Source organism: Equus przewalskii, chromosome 8 (genome assembly GCF_037783145.1).
Source record: "Equus przewalskii isolate Varuska chromosome 8, EquPr2, whole genome shotgun sequence".
NCBI classification, from domain to species: Eukaryota; Metazoa; Chordata; class Mammalia; order Perissodactyla; family Equidae; genus Equus; species Equus przewalskii.
In genome coordinates, this window is record NC_091838.1 from 52,737,740 (window position 1) to 52,758,018 (window position 20,279).

Sequence of the window (20,279 nt, forward strand, 5' to 3'; positions counted from 1 at the left end):
AATTGCCCAAGTTTACACAGCTCATCAATGCCAGGTTAGGGATACAATTCCAGGGAATGTGGCCCCCATGTCCACAGTCTTAACCACTCTGCTATTATTATTCAGGTACACAGTCAAATATATGAAAATGTAGCTTTTGCATTCTAAAGTTATACCACCTTAAATTCTTATGACCTAAAGAATATTCTCATTATACTATAGTAGATTTTCTGAACTGTTGCTGCTATTGCCCAGGGCATCCTGAGTGGATGGTAGAAGGTTCATGTTTTCCAGATAGCTACAGAACTCAGGAACATATCCAATTAGTTATTATGCAGGAACAGTTTGAAGTCCACTTGATGGAAGAGGTAATTCCAGTTAAGAACTCAAACTAAATGAAAACGTATTTTTCTTATACATTTAAGTCATATCAGCCTTTAGTTTAGGCTTAAGGTAGAATTCTATCATGCAGCATTTAGATAAAACTTTTCAAAGATGCAGAGCATAATAGACAAAGAACATTGAAAAGCATTGCTTGGTTATGACTTGAATAGAAGTTGATAGAAGGGTGGAGATAGAAGATGAAAACCCTATAATGTGAGAGGAAGAGGGAAGGTAAGACCAAAAGAGTATGATAAGTAGTAAATAATAGTAATAAAGGGATAAATGTGAGGAAGCTTGGAGAGACCTTCTCCATGGTGAAGCTATTGAAGTGGAGAATTGACCCAGATCTTTGGGAGAAGTCCTCTGTGGTGGGCAATGTAAAGCCATGTTCAGTCACTGCTGGCACAAGCCCTGGCATTGGGATGTCCATTAACTCATTTAACCCAAAAGATTCGTGTGTTCTACTTGAACGATGATTCAGAAAATGAGTGGAAGATTTCTTATCTTTTTATCAAAGTAGAATTGTTATGCAAGGATAGAATTTAGCTTATCACTTTGAGAGTAGTTCTGTTTAAATTGGTTGGTATTGGAAGTTTCCTGCCATTTCTTTTTTTCTCTAAATCCTGTGATTTCACATTTCATGATTGGCTTACAGGCCTTCTCCTGCTTCTTGGAGAGCTAGTTGAAATTGGCATGAACCCTATTTTTACAGAGTGGGAAAGTCAGAAGCCTTCCTTTCCAATTCTTGTCCTTAATTCCTCATGGTTCCCTGGTCTCCACCTCTGCTTGTGAATTTATTGTGTTAAGTCAACCCCACACAACTATCCAATGGAATTAGCTATTTTCCAAAAGATTTGGGGACTCACACAAGAGAAACATCACATTGCACGCCACACAAAAGACTCCCATTTCGCTTGTCCTCTCGTTATCTTCCACTTCTTTCCCCAAATCCACACTCCAGGATAGGTGAAACCCCCTGCAGAACACAGTGCAGTTCCTGCAGGTGCAGTATTTCTCTCGAGTAGCGCAGCAGGGAAGGATCCTGAGAAGCTGATATAATTTCCTCAACATCCCTCGGAAGTTTGAAAAAGAAAATTATGTTGTCCTTTGCATCCTCTTATCAAGAGATCGGAACTTGCATTCACTGAGAGCTCCCTGTGGAGTTGCTATTCCAAGCACTTTCACATAAGATGTCTGCTGAATCCTCAGGACCTTTCTGAGTATGTTACCTTCATGTTATAGATGAGGAAACTGAGTCTCAGAAAAGTGTCCCACTTTGAGGCCGTGCTGCAAGAAGGTGTTGGAATACATGTGGGGAAGTTCCTGCTCAAAAACAGAGGAACAAGGAAAGGCAAAGATTATGAAACAGCAGACAGTCTGCCTATCAGAGCCATGCCAAGAGGGACGGCTCCTTTTCCTCATTTCTTTTTCTCCATCCAAGACATCGAGACTCACTTCCCTTTGGAAATGCAAAGCACATTAAACAAGATTCTTTTGGTGCCTATTAAGAGATTATTTTTGTCTCTATTTGTAATGTTTCATTTACTATCAATGGGTATTTTATCTCACGTACACCTACATATTCCATTATGCTATTTACATTTGTTTAACACATTTAATTAAGAACATTGTTAAAAATTTAGAAAGACTTACCCTTTCATGATTTTTTGGAAATTGAAGGTAGCATTTAGCAGGTTTCCTTGTCAACCACAGTAGTCATTTTTAGAATTTTTAAGGGAGTAATTCAATTACCCACACAGTTCTGCTTTCTAAGAACATGCAAATGGAAATCTTTCCTTAAGCAAGCCAGCAAACCTACGAGCAATGTTCCAGACTCCAGCAACAACAATGAAAACATGACATCCTTCATCCCTTGATTGGGAAGACTGTCTGGTGAGGAGGGGCAGAAAGAACAAGGAAAATACCACAGGATGGTTTTCTACTTACCTTTGGAGCCTAGAGCCATGTCCTTTGCTCATTGCAAAGAGGCTGCAATAAGGGACCCTTAGAGATTTTGAAGAGATGTAGAACTTTATCAATTCTAGTATCTAGCATCGTATCAAACATAAGCCATCATTGCTGATATCCTCCAATATGAGACTTTAATTTAGTAACTGATCAATTCTAAAACAGGCCAACATAAAATATAAACAATTCCTAGTGATAAAATCATCTACTATGTGAATTTGAGATAAAACTTGTCAGATTTACGTTTTGAAAATAATCTTTGCTGAGGACTAGAGAGCAGTCAGCTTTCTTTCTGTAAAATTCACCACCTTTCCTTTAAATCTCTACTCCCCTGAACTCCCTTCCTCCTGAAAAACTTGCTTCCTATTGAAATTGAAGTTTAATTTTGAAATAAAGTTTATAGCATGAACAATAGAAAATTGACATTTTTGTACATGATAAATGGTCAAATATTGGTGATTTCGTAGAGTTGATAGGGTTCAGTATAATATTTTTAGTGTAGTCTCGGTCTTTGTCTAAGTGTTTCTGGAAAGCCATGTTGGGACAAATTAACTTTGTTGCTTTGCTGACTTGCAATTTATTTCTTAATTTAGTCTTTATTAATCCTAATGACTTCTTTAGTTTCCTTTAGTACTACCATGACATTTAGCTCCAGTCTACAAACTCCAGACTAAGACCAGAATGGAGTTATTGGGAAGACCAAGGCAGTAAGAAAAAGTAGATAACCCTGTGTAGAGTAAACCCGCATTTCCTCAAGCGTGTGGTCCCTGGGTGATTTTTGGTGGCTGCTCCTTGAAGGAGCAGCTTGCTTAACTTTGAGATATAGCCTTCAACTGAATTTCAACAAAGCAGCCAGCATGAGTCTTTTAAAATTCTTTTAAAGAAAGAAAGGATCTTTCTTTAGATTCATTCTCCTGTGGTCATCTTTGGGAGGCTAGAGGCCGATAATATCATTCTAGTTCTTTTTACCGTCACCTTTTTGTGGCAAGGAGCCATTCAGTAGCTACATGTAATCTTCATTGTAAATGAATAAGTGAAAAAGTCAATTGCTTATGGAAACTTTTTATTGCAGTATCACATATACCCAGAAAAGCTGCAAAAATCATAGGTCATTAGATTTTTACAAAGTATTTACATCCTGGGACCCAGACCCCAGATCAGGAAAAAAGTTGATACTAGAATGCCAGGAACTCTTTCATGTCTCTGTCAGCGTAATGACTCCCCAACAGTTTAACTCCCCACACTTTTGATACCATAGACAGTTTTGCTTCTATTTGAACTTCATATGGATGGAATCATAGAGTATGTGCTCTTTTGTATCTGGCTTCTTTTGTCCAGCATTATTTTTATGAAAACCATCTATGTTGTTGCAAGTATTTGTAGTGCATTCATTTCCCTTGCTGTATAAATTTCCATTTGATAAATATTACACAATTCATTTACCCATTTCTGCTATTGGTAGACATTTGGGTGGTTGTTGATATTTGTGTGATACAAATAGTGCTTCTATGAACATTTTTGACTGTGTCTTTGGATGATCATGTCTATATTTGTGTAGGATATATCCTAGGAATAGGATCAGTGAGCCAACGATCCATGCCTTTGGCTAAGCAGATATTGCCAGATGTTCATCCAAAGTGGTTGTACCAGTTTCCCCTCCCACCAGCAGTGCTGGAAAACTCCAGTTTCTCCTCATTACCACACTTAATATCATGTCTTTTACACTTTAGCCATTCTGACAGGTGTGTCATGAGTACAATGTGGTCTTAATTTGCACTTGTCATGATTAAACACTGTTGAGCACTTTTTAATGTATTTGTTGACAATTTGGATAAAGCAAGTCAGTTTTCATGAATATTAAGTAGGTAAAATAGGTGATATGTGGATATAGCAGAAAGCATATAGGTGATAATGAAATTACTAAAATTTAGTAAAGACTGCTTTCACTAATGAATCTTTTACTGATTGGTACATTCTATTCCTTTAACAAAGCTTCTGCTCCAATTAATTCAATTTAATAGAAGCCTATTGAGAGTTAATTATGAATAACCCCCTCTGTGGAATAATGTGAGACTACCAAAGTCCTTGTCATAGGCAGCTTCTCAGAGAAGGCCCTCTTTAAGCTAATTCTAGAAACATGAGCAGGATCTGACACTGGGGCAGAAAATGGAATCTAATGTATGGGAAAAGCCTAAATAAAGCCTGGATGTGTGAAGATATATGAATCTTTCAGGAAATTGCAAATGCAGGTGTGTTTACCATAACAGATAAAGAAAACTGCCAACTTGTTTTCTACAAGGAATTAAGACTTTAAAAATGACTCTAACCTTAGCCTCTGGAAGTTCCAAGGGCCAAGAGTAAGCTGGGCTTAGGGTTCAGTTACATCACAAATATCAAGTTGTGTAGCTTGAAGTATTTGAATTTAACTCATGTCATTTAGCAATGATTTTCACACCAAAAAAAACCATTCTCATGCATGAGTGGGGAAAATGCTTTATGGATAGCTTTTTGCTTTCCATGCTAGACCTGATGTCATCGCTCTAAAATATGGATGTGAGCAATACATTCACTGTCATTGAGAGTATCTGGAGAAATAATGTGAGCTCTTTAATTTTCACAGCTAAGATGCTGTTATAGATTAAACAAAAAAGCACTGGCAGCCTCTAGTTACCCAAATAATCATTTCATTATCTTTTCCTGGGTTGCAATTATTTATTTCTAACTAGTGTTTTACTATAGCATTAAAAATACTCCTTTCAGAACCAAAAGCAATAGCCAAATGTATTATCTTTGTCTGACACCGCATTTTAGTCTGCTATTAGAAAAATTAAAAGTTTTTTGTCGCCTTACATTTTAATCTATTTTAATGAAACCTTTCAAAACAATCAGGCAGAAGTTTTTTTTTCAACTAGTTTCAAAAATATTTGAAAAATTCAAAATGCTGTAGGGAAGGTCTGTAATTTCTGAATAAACCTTGTTCTATTTCAGGCCAAATATAACTCAGTTGTTGAAAAAAAATTATGATGTAGATAAATGTGGAACAAGTGTATCTCTCAAGTTGGTAATCACAGCGTGTGGTACTGTTTCCCTGTAGGTTGAAGAAAAAGTCCCAGTCGGTGGATATTACTGCTCCAGGGTTCAACCCTTTGGCTGGTGCAGGAAAGCAAATCCCACAAGCCAGTAAGACCCCTGCACCCAAGACGCCCATCACTGAAGAAGAGCAGAACAATGCAGCTAATACCCAGAAGCATCCTTCCCGGAGGAGTGACCTGAAGAGGTTCTACACCATTGGTGAGCACCAGACGTTTTATGCAAATGATAGATGAAATCCATCTAAACCACACTGCGAATGTGTGGGTCTGTGGTTAAATGCCCTCTTGTTTATATAACTTGCATATTTTTCTGATGGTTTATATGGACATTTCTTACATGGCCTGAATACGGAGATGGAAAAACGCTGCAAACATTTAGCAAAGTGAAATAAGAGAGCACGCTTGAGGATTTTCTATAGCCTAGCCTAAGAGGAGTAAATTATAGATATATGTGGTTTTTCATTTTTAAGCTTATGTGCTACTATTTTCATTTTCACCATTCTCCAGCCAGCACCGTTTTTTGTTTCTGTTCTTTGCATTTTCCCTCTGGGCTCTCAAGTCTCTGACCCTGTTCTGTCAGGTTGTTAAGACAGTGGTTGGTGTCAGCTTGTAACTCACAAAGCCACGAAGTAAATGGGAAGATTTTACCTTCTGAGGGAGACCAAATTACAGTTGTGTTTTGGCCTTGCATGTGACGTTCTTCACTGTGGAGAGTCTGGAGAGATGGAGAGATCTGACATCCAGAACCCATGGATGAGAGAGTAGAGGCTATGGAAAGGGTCTTGCAGCCATTATCTCCCTTTTTCTCAGGTAGAATAATATCCAGTAACTTTGAATTTTAACAATTAATTGGAGTGTTGTAGGTAATCAATCTAAGTGAGTTGAATTGCCAACTTTTATGTGCCAATGTTTATCCATCATGTCTTTGACCTTGCTTTTTAACTAACACTAACAATTTTCAGCATCTTAGGTCTATTTCAGACAAAAGTTGCTCACCATATCCTATATGGTAGAGGATGTTGTGTCGGAGAGATAAATCTATCCAGGAAGAGGATGGGTGCTTTGGTCTTGCATATTATTTCATTTTGGAGAGATTTGGTCTTCTCCTAAAGCCTTAATAGTAGAGACTGTGGTTTAATGGGTTTACCAAAGTTACATTAAGGGGGTCGTGTTTCCTTTGGTATCCACCATCCACTCCACCCCAATATGGGATGTTTACAATTTTTTTCTCAGATATTTTAGCGTCCTTATCGTCTCTTGTTTTCGTTTTTTTGGTGAGGAAGATTAGCCCTGAGCTAACGTCCGTGCTAATCTTCCTTTACTTTTTGTATGTGGGATGCCTCCACAGCATGGCTGATGAGTGGAGAAGGTCCACGCTCAGGATCCAAACCTGTGAACCTGGGCTGCCAAAGCAGAGCACACGGAACTTTAACCACTGAGCCACGGGGCCAGCCCCAGTGTCCCTATCTAGAAACGATAATCAGGTTAGATTAGATTTCTGGTTCTGATTCCCACACCAATTTTCTGTGTGACCTTATCAAGTCCTTTTCCTCTGTCTTTGGGTTAAATGACTTCCTTCAAGCTTAAAGAGGTGCCGTCCTGTAGGTCTAGCAGTAATACTTCAGGATTTGGCTACTAAACCGCTTTTTCCCTTTCTGCCATTTTATATCCTCTTCCTATATCTACTCCCAGGTTTTCTCTTTCCAGATTAAGATGTTCAAGTCTTATTTTTCAACAGGCAACAAGCATGGTGTCTTTAAGGATGTCAATAGTGAACTAAGGAGAATTGATGCGAAACAGTGTAGACAGGTGCATATTTCCGTTTTTAAAACTTAGGATAGCAGAGTTCTAAAAATCAATCAACTAGAAAAAGCCCGTAAAGTTTACATAACTGCCTCTCCATTTTCCAAAGGCCTCTCCTCCCACACTTCAACGTGTCCACCACCTACTGTTGCTTTTCTGATTTATTAAGTGGCGAGAAGACTCAGTATTTTGCCTTCAGAAAGTAAAGTTTATTGTACAAACTCAATATTCTGTAAAGATAAAATGAGGGAGAAACGCTGACCATCTTCTCCATAGTAAATAAAAAGCTTAGCCTAGGAAACTGAAGGCTAAATGGTGAGTTTGGATTGCAGAAAGATGAACTGTGAGTTATTTTAAATGGCTCTACCACTAGTGAATTTTTAATTATCGTATTGAAACAATTTGACCCATAATCAATGTCATTGGCATGTCTATTATGTTAAAATATACATCTGAATTTCAACTTAGTGTGTTTATGTAACCCTTCCAATAATTTGGACCTGGAAACATTATTTTAAGGCTGAAATATTAGCAACCATGTAGTTGCCTGTATCAAAAAATCAATTCACAAAACAAGTCTACTTCAGTATCCGTTAGTAAAAGTATTACTAACAAGCAACAACAATTGAAATTACCATCATTGGTAATTACATGTACCAGGTATAAATTAAGCTCCTTTCTTCTATCTTGATTCATCCTTACAACAACTCTGAGAGATAGGTGTTATACTCTCTATTTTTATAGGCGAAGGCTAGAACCTTAGAGAAATTAAAGAAGGAGCCGTGATCCAGAGATACGAGACTCTGTGAATGAAATTAACCTTCTCTTGTGACATTTTAGAGTCAGCCTTCTGTGTCATTCGGAAGGATACCATCCCTCACTGCACAGAGGTGAACCAGAGGAGTTTCTATGGGTAATGCGGTGGAGTAAGATTTTTACTGAAGTTCCAATATAATCTCACTTAAGGAAACCATGCCAACTAAGCCGTCCACCAGCCAATATGTCCTTTCGTTGAAAAATAACTCTGTGACTCAATTTATGGTTTGCACAACTGGAAAAACCTGGGAGCCCTCTTGTGGCCAAGTAGAGTACTACATTTAAATTTAGCAATGCAGTGAAACACCATATTTAAGTGAAACATTATATTTAAATTCAAGCAATGGTTCTGGGGATTAAAGAATTTTCAAGTAAAAATAAGAAACTAGAAAATTTTGGAGTTATTTAAATGTCTCTTAGTGGCTGAGTGGCTGGGGTAGCTTCTTTAGATATTTCTTTTGATCTCAAAGTTGTTATCCTTCATGAACCTACGTATAGGATCTACTTCCTGTTGAGAGAACTCTAGGAAAGAGAAATTATAGCCTCCTTGTATAGACAATAGATTTGGGTCTTTAGTTATTCCTAACATCAGGAACATATTAAACCTAATATAGCAACAACAAAAAAAAGCAATGAGCATAAACTCGTTACTTTTTTATAAGAGAATAACCCATCTTACCTGAGTATAGTAAAATTTCATTGATTTGGAATAAGTAGAGGAAAAGCTATTTTCTATTGATGTGAAAGATATGAATCTTCAGATAAATTACAAGGAAAGTAATCACTCTCAGGACCATGGCCAAGGAAAGAGTTTTTTTCTACCCTGCTTCTGTCACTAACTGTATAATCTTGCAGTTATTTACCATCATTTGACCTTAATTTTCTTGTCTATATAGTGGAAGATTTAGACAAAATCTGTCTTTCTATTTTTCCGTCTATTAGATGACCATATGAAGTACTATATAAGTTTTGATTACTATGAAACAGATTACCACAAACTTAGCTATTTAAAACACCCGTTTATCAGCTCACAGTTATGTAGGTCAGAAGTCTGAAAGCAGGGCTGGGTTCTCTGCTCAGGCTCTCACAAGGCTAAAATCAAGGTGCTAGCTAGGCTGAGTTCTCATCTGGAGGATCAACTAGGGAAAGATATGCTTCCAAGCTCATTCCTGTTGGCAGAATTTAGTTCCTTGCAGTTGTAGGACTGAGGTCCCTAGTTCCTTGCTGGCTGTCAGCTGGGGGCCACTCTCAGCTTTTAGAGGCCACTCTCTTTCCTTGCCATGTGGCCCCCTCCTTCTTTGAGCCAGTAACTGTGCATCAAATCCTTCTCATCTGAAGCTCTGACTTCCTCTCCTGGGGCTGGCCAGGAAAGCTCTCTGCTTTTAAAGGATTCATATAGTTAGGTCAGGGTCACCCAGATGATCTTCCTGTCTTAAAGTCAACGTCACCTAATCATGGGAGTGATGTCCATCATATTCATAGTCTTGGGGATTATCCAAGTGTGTACATCTGAAGACCATCTTAGAATTCTGCCTAACGCATTTTACACCACTCAGCCAGTATGTACACACTCAACTACCAACACAACTCAAGCAAAATTTCCTGAAAACATTTCCCTTACTATCTATTCTGATCATTTTTATTCTATCCTATTTCATTTTTGTTTTTTAAAGATTGGCCCTGAGCTACCATCTGTTGCTAATCTTTTATTTTTTCTTCTCCTTCAACTCCCCAAAGCCCCCCAGTACGTAGTTGTATATTCTAGTTGTAGGTCCTTCTAGTTCTGCTATGTGGGACGCCACCTCAGCATGGCTTGATGAGCGGTGCTAGGTCCATGCCCAGGATCCAAACGGGTGAAATCTTGGGCCGGTTATGCAGAGCACATGAACTTAACCACTCGGCCAGGGGGCTGGCCCCCTATTTCATTTTAAAATTCAATCGCAACTCACTAAATTGATTGCATAGTCCATTGATGAGTTGTGACCTGCAGTTTGAAAAATCACTGGACTAGATATTTGAAGTCCTACAGATGCTTAAAATTCTATTGTTATTTTTGAATAAAAGTGTTAATTAGAACTAGGATAATACAACACTAAGTTAGTGGATAAACTCTAATAGTAAATAAATGCAAACAGAATAGAATTTTTCACTACTCCAATTTCTGTTTGTGTTCAATAAAACTACTTGACTTTGACAGTGTATGTAAGAAAACTGTATCCTTCAAAATCATAGTTCCTACCTCAAAACAGAAGATGCAACCAAATACTAGTAGACTGAGATATTTGTAATATTTCATTTATTTGCTACCTTTGATTCAGAGTACTACCTGTAAAGATGTCTGAAAGAATTGTGACGTAGCATAGAGGCAGTGAAGAAGACTGTGCACACAGGACCCAAAGATGGCCCATTGCTCTCTAAGGTGGACCTGTACAATTCCGTATAATATTTCTTCCTTGATTCAGATTCTAGAACTGAAGTTTTTACATCTCTTTTGTAACTATTAGTCAAAGGTACTGATGTCTTTCCGTTCTGAGGATTTTCCCTCAACAATGAGGAGGAGGGGCAGCTCTTGAATGGATCTTCCTACAGAGTCATTCCGTGAAACACCAAATGCTGATTAGTACCTGATCAGTCCTTGCTGGGAGAAAGCCTCCTAGGAGATGATGCTAGAAGAGAAAGAAAAGTAAAACAGAGCCCTGCTTGCAAGGTGGTCCTCCTGTGGGTGGGGGAAGGGAGCACCTGGTTAAAACAGCACATCAGTGAGCAGAATACAAGATGGATGCCCTAAATGCTGTGGCGCTGGGGCAATGAGTGCCAGCGGCAGAGGGCAGGGGAGGCTCACTTAAAGGGCTGCAGAATCCAAAAGATGGAGAAATCACATCAGATTGAGACACACACAGGCTCTTTCCTGGTTCCATAGATCCAGTCACCCTTCACCACCCGCCTCCCACCTTGCCTATGAGCTTTCTTGGCATCTGGCACTTCCCTATCCCCCTTACCTGCCTGTGTTGGCGAGTCTGTCTCCATACCAGGTCTCACTTCATGTGGTGGGGAATGATGCCATTCATTTCCTTCATCTCAGCCCTTAGTTTGAGGCACATAAAGTGCTAAATAAACGTTGGGGATGAGAGAGGGGAGGAGGAAAGAGGTGCTGGTGGAGGTCATGGTGATGAACCCCCCCATTCTCAGTGTGCAAGAGGAGAGGAGGCAATCTGCTAAGAGATCAGTTTCAGGGGGAAAGAGTTCTGGCGACTTCGGGGCTGCGGAGAACAGTGGAGAAGAGAATACAACCGTTGCATCTGTGAAAAGGAAAAAACGGTTAGAAATATCAAAGCCTTCTTTTGTTACTTATGCTATTTAAATGCTCTCTACAATTTCATAGAGAAGGCAGAACAGGGTGGAACTTGGCCTTCCCAGACTCCTGGCTCAGCAGGGCTGCCAAACAGGTCCATGAAGGGGGCTCCTGGTCAGGGATCTGATAAATACCTCTGGAACTTTTCTTCAGTTGAGATTTCTCCCCCTTAGGTCCTCACTTTGTCATGTGTGTCATGTGAACTGAGAGCCTTATAATCTCCTGTTTGCCCTCATGGGTCAGTCTCTACCTTCTTTCCTTCTATCTATGTTAACCTCACTGTACCATCTTCTCTCTGTAAGACACCATTGATGATAAATCAGTCAATGTTCTTTACACAGTAATTTCCAGTTATATTCAGATGAATGAATTCTAGGTTTATTGGGGGGATATGTATAACTCAAACTTTTCCACATGTGAAAATATGTTTATTCACTTATGAATCTATTTCTTTGTGAATTCAATAAATCTTTACTGAATGCCTACTATATGATGGGCTTGTTCACAGTGCTGCTAAAACAAGAGTAAATAAGACCAGGTCCAGGCTTTCAGGTAAGAGTATTTTAGGGGGAAGACAGGTCATAAAGAAGCAATTGGATATTTAACACATTGTCAAATAATGATACATCTTTAAAGAAAAATAAAACAGGTTAAGGGAGAAAGGTGATAGAAAAGTTACTCTGTAAAATGTGTTTGAATCTTATACAATTTTTATAAACATTCTAACAGATGAATTCTAGCAGTTCTAACTGAGAAATCAATTAGGCTGGTTTCAATTACAGGACATTCAATGTATTAATAATAGATTTTTTCAGAGTTGTTTTTTGCTTTCCTTGGCATAGAATTAGTTTAAGAAAAGACTAATGGAATTTCTATTTGCAGCATGAAGAAGAAAATGACTGAGGGGAAATTTAATGATCCTCAAGCTTCCCAGCATTGTTTTAAAGAGGAGGTGACCAAATGTTCTTCATTTCTACAAAGAAAAGAATAAGGCATGTGTATTAAGCTATAGCAGAGAAGATTGAAATTAAATATTAGGAAGAATGTAGCAAACTTTGGTATACTTTACTGGGAAGTTTGTTTTTTGTTTGTTTCTTGAAATACAGCTGTTATCTCTTCAGAGTGCTTTAGTGTCAACTTGCCTAGAGGGAAAAGTGATCTCAAGATCCTAAATGATTTTGACCAATGGCAGGAAGGCTCCTTTTTTTTTTTTTTGGCTCACATAGGGAGTGGATCATAGGGTGAGGCTGAGTTCTGGAATCTGTGTCTAAGTTGGAATCCATTCCCCCTGCTAGTTTTGTGACCATACACAAGGTACTTAGAATCTCAAAGCTCACTGTCTTTACTTATAAAAGGAAATAAAACAGTTCCTTACTGAAAGGGCTGTTGTGAGGAATAAATGAATTAATCTGTGTAAAGTGCTTATAATACTGCCCAGAACTTGGAAGTTCTCAATAAATACTGGTTATTTTAGAGCTTGTTGTTGTTGTGCATTAAAGATGAAACATAAATGAGGTATCCTGATGCCTGCCCTTTTGGAACTTATGTGAAGCAATCTCCTGTCTTGATCCTTGTGGATCTGATCGCTTTCCACTGCTTAAAACACTACAGTGGTTCCTCATTCCCAAGATAGGGTCTTAATCTATAGACCTTTCATACTCTGCCCCTACTCACTCTCTGTCTTAATCTCAGACCCCAGCCCTACACTGTAGCCAGTCCCTGCGTCTTGTGGTTTCTCAAAAGTGTCCTTCTGTATAATGTATCACGTGCTTTATGTAAGTGTTTCCTTCTTCGTAGATTAGTGTTAGGATTCAACCCAAACTCCCTCATTCTGGGCCACACCTTCCCCAGATCTGATCCACATGAATAGATTTCAAAGCATTTCAGCATCCACATTGTCAGTTTTATAGGTGACTAACAAATGCTCTGGAATTCAATAAATACTTAGAACATTTCTAAAGGGTAAGTGGAAGATATATTATGGCCGCCAGCCATGAGCATTCTTTGGAATTAAGTCTCTGAAAGTGGAATGACTTATTCATGATTACACTGTAGATAGTGGCAAAGCCAAGGAAAGAATCTAAGTAGACTAATGACTAATGGTAAAGAGCTCATCCTTTGCATGTTTAGAGGTCAAGTTCTCTTCTCAAAAACAAAAACAAAGGGGGCTGGCCTGGTGGTAGTTGAGTTTGTGCTCTCCACGTGGGCGACCTGGGGTTTGTGGGTCCAGATACCAGGCACAGATGTACACACACTGCTCATCAAGCCACACTGTGGCAGCATCCCATATACAAAGTAGAGGAAGACGGGCACCAGTGTTAGCTCAGGGCTAATCTTCTTCAGCAGAAAGAGGAAGATTGGCAACAGATGTTAGCTCAGGGCCAGTCTTCCCTACAAAACAAAAAAACAAAAACAAACTGAAATTAGATCATTGGTAGAGATGTCAGTGAGTGGTTTCTCAAGTGGCATCCCAATGGTATAGTCCATACCATTGATGGTGAAACAGATTAATTAAAGAAGAATACTAGTTTTTCATGCAGTTACATTTATTCAATTAAGGTGATGTCCTTTCCTTCTTTTCATTCTTCCTCCTTAGTTCTTCCCTCCTCTTTTCTCTCATCCTCCTTCTTTCCTTCCTCCCTTCTTTCTTTCCTTCTTTTCTTACCTCCTTCCTTGTGCTAAAATGAACTTTCTTTTGTGAAATGATGACATAGTATATGTATTGGTTTGGTACACTTTTTAAATAAGATTTGTTCTTTCTAAATCTTCTTGCTTGTCAAAATTAAGTTGGGAAATGTCCCCCAAGTACTCTTTTGAAATTGTACTAGTCTGTGACATTGTAACATCCGAAATCCAGTGATCTTGTCTTTTCCCTGCCTTCAGGATAGAATGCCTTCAACATTCCAAGTTGAAATGAAGCACAGTTAAAAATAAATTTGTATCTTACTAACTCCAGGCTGCTTACATATTGAAAAGAGAGCCTGCAGAATTGGGGGTTCCCTGCGAATTCTTCTGAGTAGTTGGCAAAGTTAAAACAGTAATAACTAGTTTGGAAACTCTAAAAAGAGAAAAGCAAGACACACATTTAACGCTTTTTAATTGCAGTACACCGGGCATTTTAAAATATTATCATATAACTTGTATATGTCTCATTTTGGAGCCAGACTTTCTAATTATGAGAATAAAAAAAGAACAACTCTAATGTGAAAATACTGTAACAGGACAGAAAAGAAAAAGGAAAAGACTAATCTTGCTGGAGGCAGCACATTCTGCAGCATGAAACTAGGTCACCACTGAACCACAACCTTCTCTCCAAGCTAGAAGATTCTTCATGTAAAAGCAAGAAGTCTCTGTGATTTAATCAGCAGAACCATCTTGGCATACAGGTCACTGTCTATAAGCACATAGACTAAAACGGGTAACTGCTCTGAGGGTTCAAATTAAATTATGTTCCTGAGTAAAACGACTCTGTTTTGAAGTTTGTTCTGACAGTTTGGTGACTCCTTATATTTTCTGGGTCATAAGAATGTTTATGGAAAATTTTTCCATTGCTGAGCTTCCTTGTTATACATGGAATCTGGGTTTTTCTAAATGGACCTGGGCTTTTCACAAATTCTGAAGACCATCTCCTGTGTAGGAACACCATTTCTTTTCTTTATTATGCATGTTGTATAAGATGGGCAATTTATATGAAGACAGTGGATTTGAAGATATTGAGAATCCAAGTTTAATTTTTTTGTTCATTTGTGGAATAAGCAGACCTTGGGGTTTGATATATGAGTTTGTGTGTGTGAGTGTAGGTGTTGGAGAGGTATTTGTTTGAATTTTTATTTTGTATCATTTTTTTATTTATTTCTCTTAAAACCCACTTTACAACATGAGGCCCAGGAAAACTCACAGGCAGAAACTCCTTTTCAAGTCTAGAATAATTCTGAAAGCTTTATTTCTTTCTAGAGAAATTAGATATTTTTTGCTGAACATTTACATAATCTTAATTAAACTTTACTTAGTGGCAGTAGGTACACTCAGAAGAAAAAAAATGTTTGTTTGGGATCCCTATAGTTTGGTAGTGCTTATAATATGCTCCATAAGCTTGCCAACTCTAATTTTACAGGGTTAACACCATGTTTTGTACATTTGCCGTAGTCTTTTTTGCTCTAATTCTGTGATTGTTCTCTGTCAGAAGTAATCAACCCAGGATCAAGAAACACAGCTTAATCATGGCTGTCATAATGGATTAAGAAATGTCAGTAACCCCAAGGTTTCCCTGGGCAGCTTGAGTGGATGTAGTGTGTGAGTTTCAGCATAATAGTCTTATAACTTATTAAAAACAAATTATAACTGTCAATTTATATAATGATTTCTGAACAGCCTAATTAAACCTATACTGGTTACAATTATGGAGTAATTAAAATGGACATTATTTCATGGTTGAGAAATCATGATCCTGTTTGAGATTTGCTAAATCCCTCTGAAAATAAGTTCTTCAGCACTGTCAGTGATCAAAACTCGCCCTTTCCGCCCACCAACATTTGTAGGAATGTTCTATTTCACTGAAGCATGGCTGGGGGAAGAAAACGACAGATTATTAAGAAAGACCTACTTTATTTTAAACGTTTAATGATAGAATTAACAGCAATGTGAACAGTGAAATATGCCCAAATTTCCCCAGTATTTCCATTTTTTTAAAGAGAATGAATTTAAAGATTTTCTAGGATCTTACACACGTTCAGAAATTAAAATATTGGTATCTCCTGACTTTTTAAAGTTAGCTTTCTTCCCACTTCATAGCTAAGGTATTTCTTCACACACAAAAAACTTGCAAGATTTATGCTCCTCAGTGAAATGTTGACCATGTTTAAAATTCTAATCTAAAGAATATTACTTAGAAGAATGTAAAAATTGTTAAAAGCTTCATACAATTGGGGGCGGGGGCTTCTATTTCTGCAGAGGTTTTGAAACCACTTTGACTACAGTTAATTACTTTCAATAACACAACTGGAGATTATAAATGTTTCAGTGACCATTCGTAATCGATTCACTATAAATCAGATGCACATCTACATGTAATCAAGCTTTTAGTGAGCTATTTTAAAACTTCACTAATTCAAACTTTGTGATCCTCTGGACAGCCTATGAGATAAAAAACCTTTGTATTGGTACAATCTATGAGGGTTTGTAATGGAAACATTATTTCAGGATACAGAAAATACCGTTTCAGCAAATTAGCTTAACAGTTTTTTAGTAGGTAAAAAGACCTACTAAGAGAAATGAGTGAGCTAGTGTTAAAGTAATGTTATCTATTAGTTAACCTATTTCATGTTACCATGTATGTTTGAAAATAATAAAGTTAAATACCTTCAAAATATTATATGAGTAAGTCTTTAGTAATTTAGATAGATGTTTTCTTGGGGGAAAGCCCATATTGTCTGCATAATCATGGCCAAGAAACTTGAGCATCCCATTTCCTCCCTTCTGTTTGTTTGGTACTTTGTTTGGTAAGCCTCTTTCATAAACTGGAATCTTAAGTCTTCTAGTGCATTCTGTCTTAATGGAAAGAACTGATATGCACTGGATTTTAAAGAACCCTGTTATTAATATTAGAAACATTATGCATTAAATATATGGAGGAAAGCCAATCATCTGAGAAATCAGTAAGACTTTAAACAGCGCCTACCTGCTGCATTACATTATTCTCTATTTGCTAGGATTTGCACTCAAGGATCCTTAGACCTTATTTTGTTGCTTCAATTTTAATACATCCATAAGAAAGACGCTGATTTCCTCTTGTAGTTCTCTGAGCCATAGGAGGCAAAAATTTATCATCAATAGTATATTGGAGAAAAGTATCACAGGTGTCCACAGGGAGCTGAACTTTGTGACTATGTTAATTGGATTTCTCATAGACTGATTCAAAAGAATTTCCTTTCCAATTAGGTAATTTCAGTGTCTTTGAGGTCTTTTTCAAGTGAGTCAAGATTTAGCAAAAGCAGAAGAATAATATTTACTGTAAGAATCACACTATGTAGTATGTTCTTTGAGGCTATAGAGTTTCACTTCCTGCTTTAAGTAATTCTCTCAAATTACAGATCTTTTGTGATATGAGAAACATTTTTGTAAATAAACATAGAGTGAGCAGGAGATAGCCCAAATGATGCACTTAAATAAGAAAAAGAAGAATTCTATAAATAATACTTCCCTCTCTCCTTGCTCTCATATTTATTTTTCATCTCTACCCTATGTAAGCTTATCTGAACTTCAATTCAATGGGCAGTTTTAAGAATTCATATACATTCATTTAGAAAATGGTTGTCTGACCATCATTGACAATTGCTAATAGTTGGAGTTGAGACTTGAGAAAGATGAGAAGCCAGATAGTGGGAGTCTTGTATGCAATATTAGGGAATTTGGACTTAATCTTGACACATTAGTAACTGTTGAAGGGTTTTACTTACAGGTTGCCTTGATACAGTTGCTTTATAGAGCCATATTTTGAGCATCATACAGAGAATAGGTTGGGTATATGTATGTCTAGAGAAAGCACAATCTTTTAGCATAAGGGCTAAAAAGATAGGATGTTGTACTGTTTAAGAGCTTTGGCTATGGAATTACATAGGTATGGATTTGGATCCAAGCTCGGCCATTCTCAGTAACTCTGTGACCTTGGACAAGTCATTTAACCTCTCTGAATTTCTGATTTTCATTTGGGAAGTGAGAATATTGCCCTGTACCATTTTGGTTTGTAATAAGGTTTATATGAGATAATGAGTACAAATAAGAGTAAGCACACAGTAAGTGTTAAATAAAAAGCAAAGTATCAAAATAATATTAATGGAGAGTGACAAGAGCCTAAACTAAGGCAAAGGCAATATGACAAGAAAGAATTACCCAGATATAGGACATAAATCTGAAGGGATTGGTGACCAACTGGAAAAGGAGAGAAAGACTTTCTAGTTGGTGCTATAATTTCAGGTTTTATATACTTGAAACAATGATAGCTAATATTTTTCTATTAAGAAGATATATCTTGTTTTGTAAACAAAATGAGTATTTCTATGGGCTGGAAAAGGGATAAAAGCATATAGCAATAAATGAGTATTGAAGTCATGGACCTTTTGAGCTCTGGTCCAAAAATAGTAAGGGGCAGCCAAGAGCTCAACTCTAGCAAGATGGCTGGGATTAAAAGGACACCGTGAGCTGTCATAGCCAAGAAAAGCCCCAGAGGACATGACAGCTAAATGTAATGTGGTATCCTGGATGGGATTCTGGAACAGAAAAAGAACATTAGGTAAAATGTAAGGAAATCTGATAAAATATGTACTTTAGTTAATAGTAATATATCAATATTGATGTGTTAATTGTAACAAATGTATCATATTGTTATAAGATGTTAATAATAGGAGAAGCTGGCTGTGGGGTATATGAGAGTTCTTTGTACTATCTTAGCAATTTTTCCATATCTAAAAACTGTCCTCAAATAGAAAAGTTGTTAAAAACATAAAAGAAAGGGATACCATGCATGATGAGAGACTAGAGCCCCACTCACTTCTTTCAACTTAAACCTGAGCAGGGATTCCCAACTAATAAAGGAGGCTGGAAAAAGCTGTGATTACTGCCCAAGCAGGGTTGTGGCTCATAGTAAGCTTCAGAGGCAAAAAAAAAAAAAAAAAAAAACAGAGAAAGCCTTGCAGGCTGGACCTAGGAGAAGCCACTCATCCATTTCCTATCTGAATCTATTTTCTCCCCACTCGCAGCATGGGATGTGAGCCACCAATATAAGACCTTGTTCTGGAGTGGAGGTCCCAGGGGGCAAGTAGAACCCTGAGTGAAATGGCTAGATGGAAAGAGAGGATGGTAGAGAGAAAGAAAAATGTGAAACCTAAAAGCTCCCTCTCAAGAGGAGCCTGAAACTAAAATTTAAGTACATGAGGAAAGCTAAAACTGAGAAAGTCAACAATTGAGTAAGGAATTCATTCTTGATAAAATGAAAAATGTTTTTTTTAACTCTTTAAACGACTTTTTGTTTTGTTTGAGGATTCTAGGATACCTATTGAGTTTCTGATTTGAACATTTGGGTGAATGGAGTTATCATTTACAAAGATGAAAAGTACTCCAGAGGTAGTTTTTGAAATGGGATGTTGAGTTCCACTGTGGGTCAGTTGAGCTTAAGGTACCTATGGTAACAGGCAGTTGGATCTGCAGTTCTTGTACTCAGGAGATAGGTTTAAAATGAAGATCTCAATCCAATTTGGCACGTAGGTATGGAGAAGTTTCTTAAAAAGAGTAAGTAAAGTGAGAAGAAGGGTTCTACTAAAAATTTATGGGGTGGAGTGAGACCAGTAGACTGCAGAGGAAACTAGGAAAGAATGATCAGTGACATAAGAGGCAATCTTTGTTGTTTCCTCCAGCTCTATAATCCAATAAATTTGTCCATTGTTGTCCTCTAGTTGTTTAGGAAAGAAATGAATCTATTCACCCATATGACCAAAAGTGCAAAGATTATCTTGATGGGGCCTTGACATCCTAGGGTTAGAGAAGAAAGGTGTTCATGAAACCTATGTTGGAGGTGAAGTGGAGAGGAATATTCTTTGTCGAGAGAGGGGGCAGCAGCTTCTCTTTGGTGCCTTTCTGTGATCATCACCTATGATTTAAGTATGTTAGAATAATAAAATCTGTCAAGAAAAATGGGTTGAAGTGGGATTGCTGTCTAAGTATCACAGCAGAAAACTTTTGCTGTTAAAGACAAATGATTTTTATATGATTTAGAGTAAAGTCAAGGCGTCTGAAAACATCTTTTTCCAGCATTGAGTCAGTATTCATGAGTCTCTCCTCAGTGTAAATCACACTTATGATTCATTCTGTTTAAAACCCTATTTATTGCAGTC

The 20,279-nt window shown here is 37.6% G+C and overlaps 1 protein-coding gene and 1 long non-coding RNA gene across 8 annotated transcripts in view; one reads left to right on the plus strand and one right to left on the minus strand.

Annotated features, from left to right (window-relative positions):
* The window catches only part of OXR1 (oxidation resistance 1), a 458,416-nt gene that overhangs the window by 233,385 nt on the left and 204,752 nt on the right, over positions 1–20,279 (plus strand). For all 5 annotated transcript variants that reach the window (XM_070630802.1, XM_070630806.1, XM_070630803.1 and 2 more), the window contains one exon: positions 5,426–5,622. In XM_070630802.1, coding sequence (XP_070486903.1) covers positions 5,426–5,622 — 197 coding nt within the window. The remainder of the gene's footprint in view (positions 1–5,425; positions 5,623–20,279) is intronic.
* Positions 10,322–20,279, minus strand: part of LOC103558465 (uncharacterized) — a 73,388-nt gene continuing 63,430 nt past the window's right edge. For all 3 annotated transcript variants that reach the window (XR_546723.2, XR_546724.2, XR_011543141.1), the window contains 2 exons: positions 11,042–11,341; positions 10,322–10,708 (listed from right to left, as the gene is read on the minus strand). This is a non-coding gene — a long non-coding RNA (uncharacterized lncRNA). The remainder of the gene's footprint in view (positions 10,709–11,041; positions 11,342–20,279) is intronic.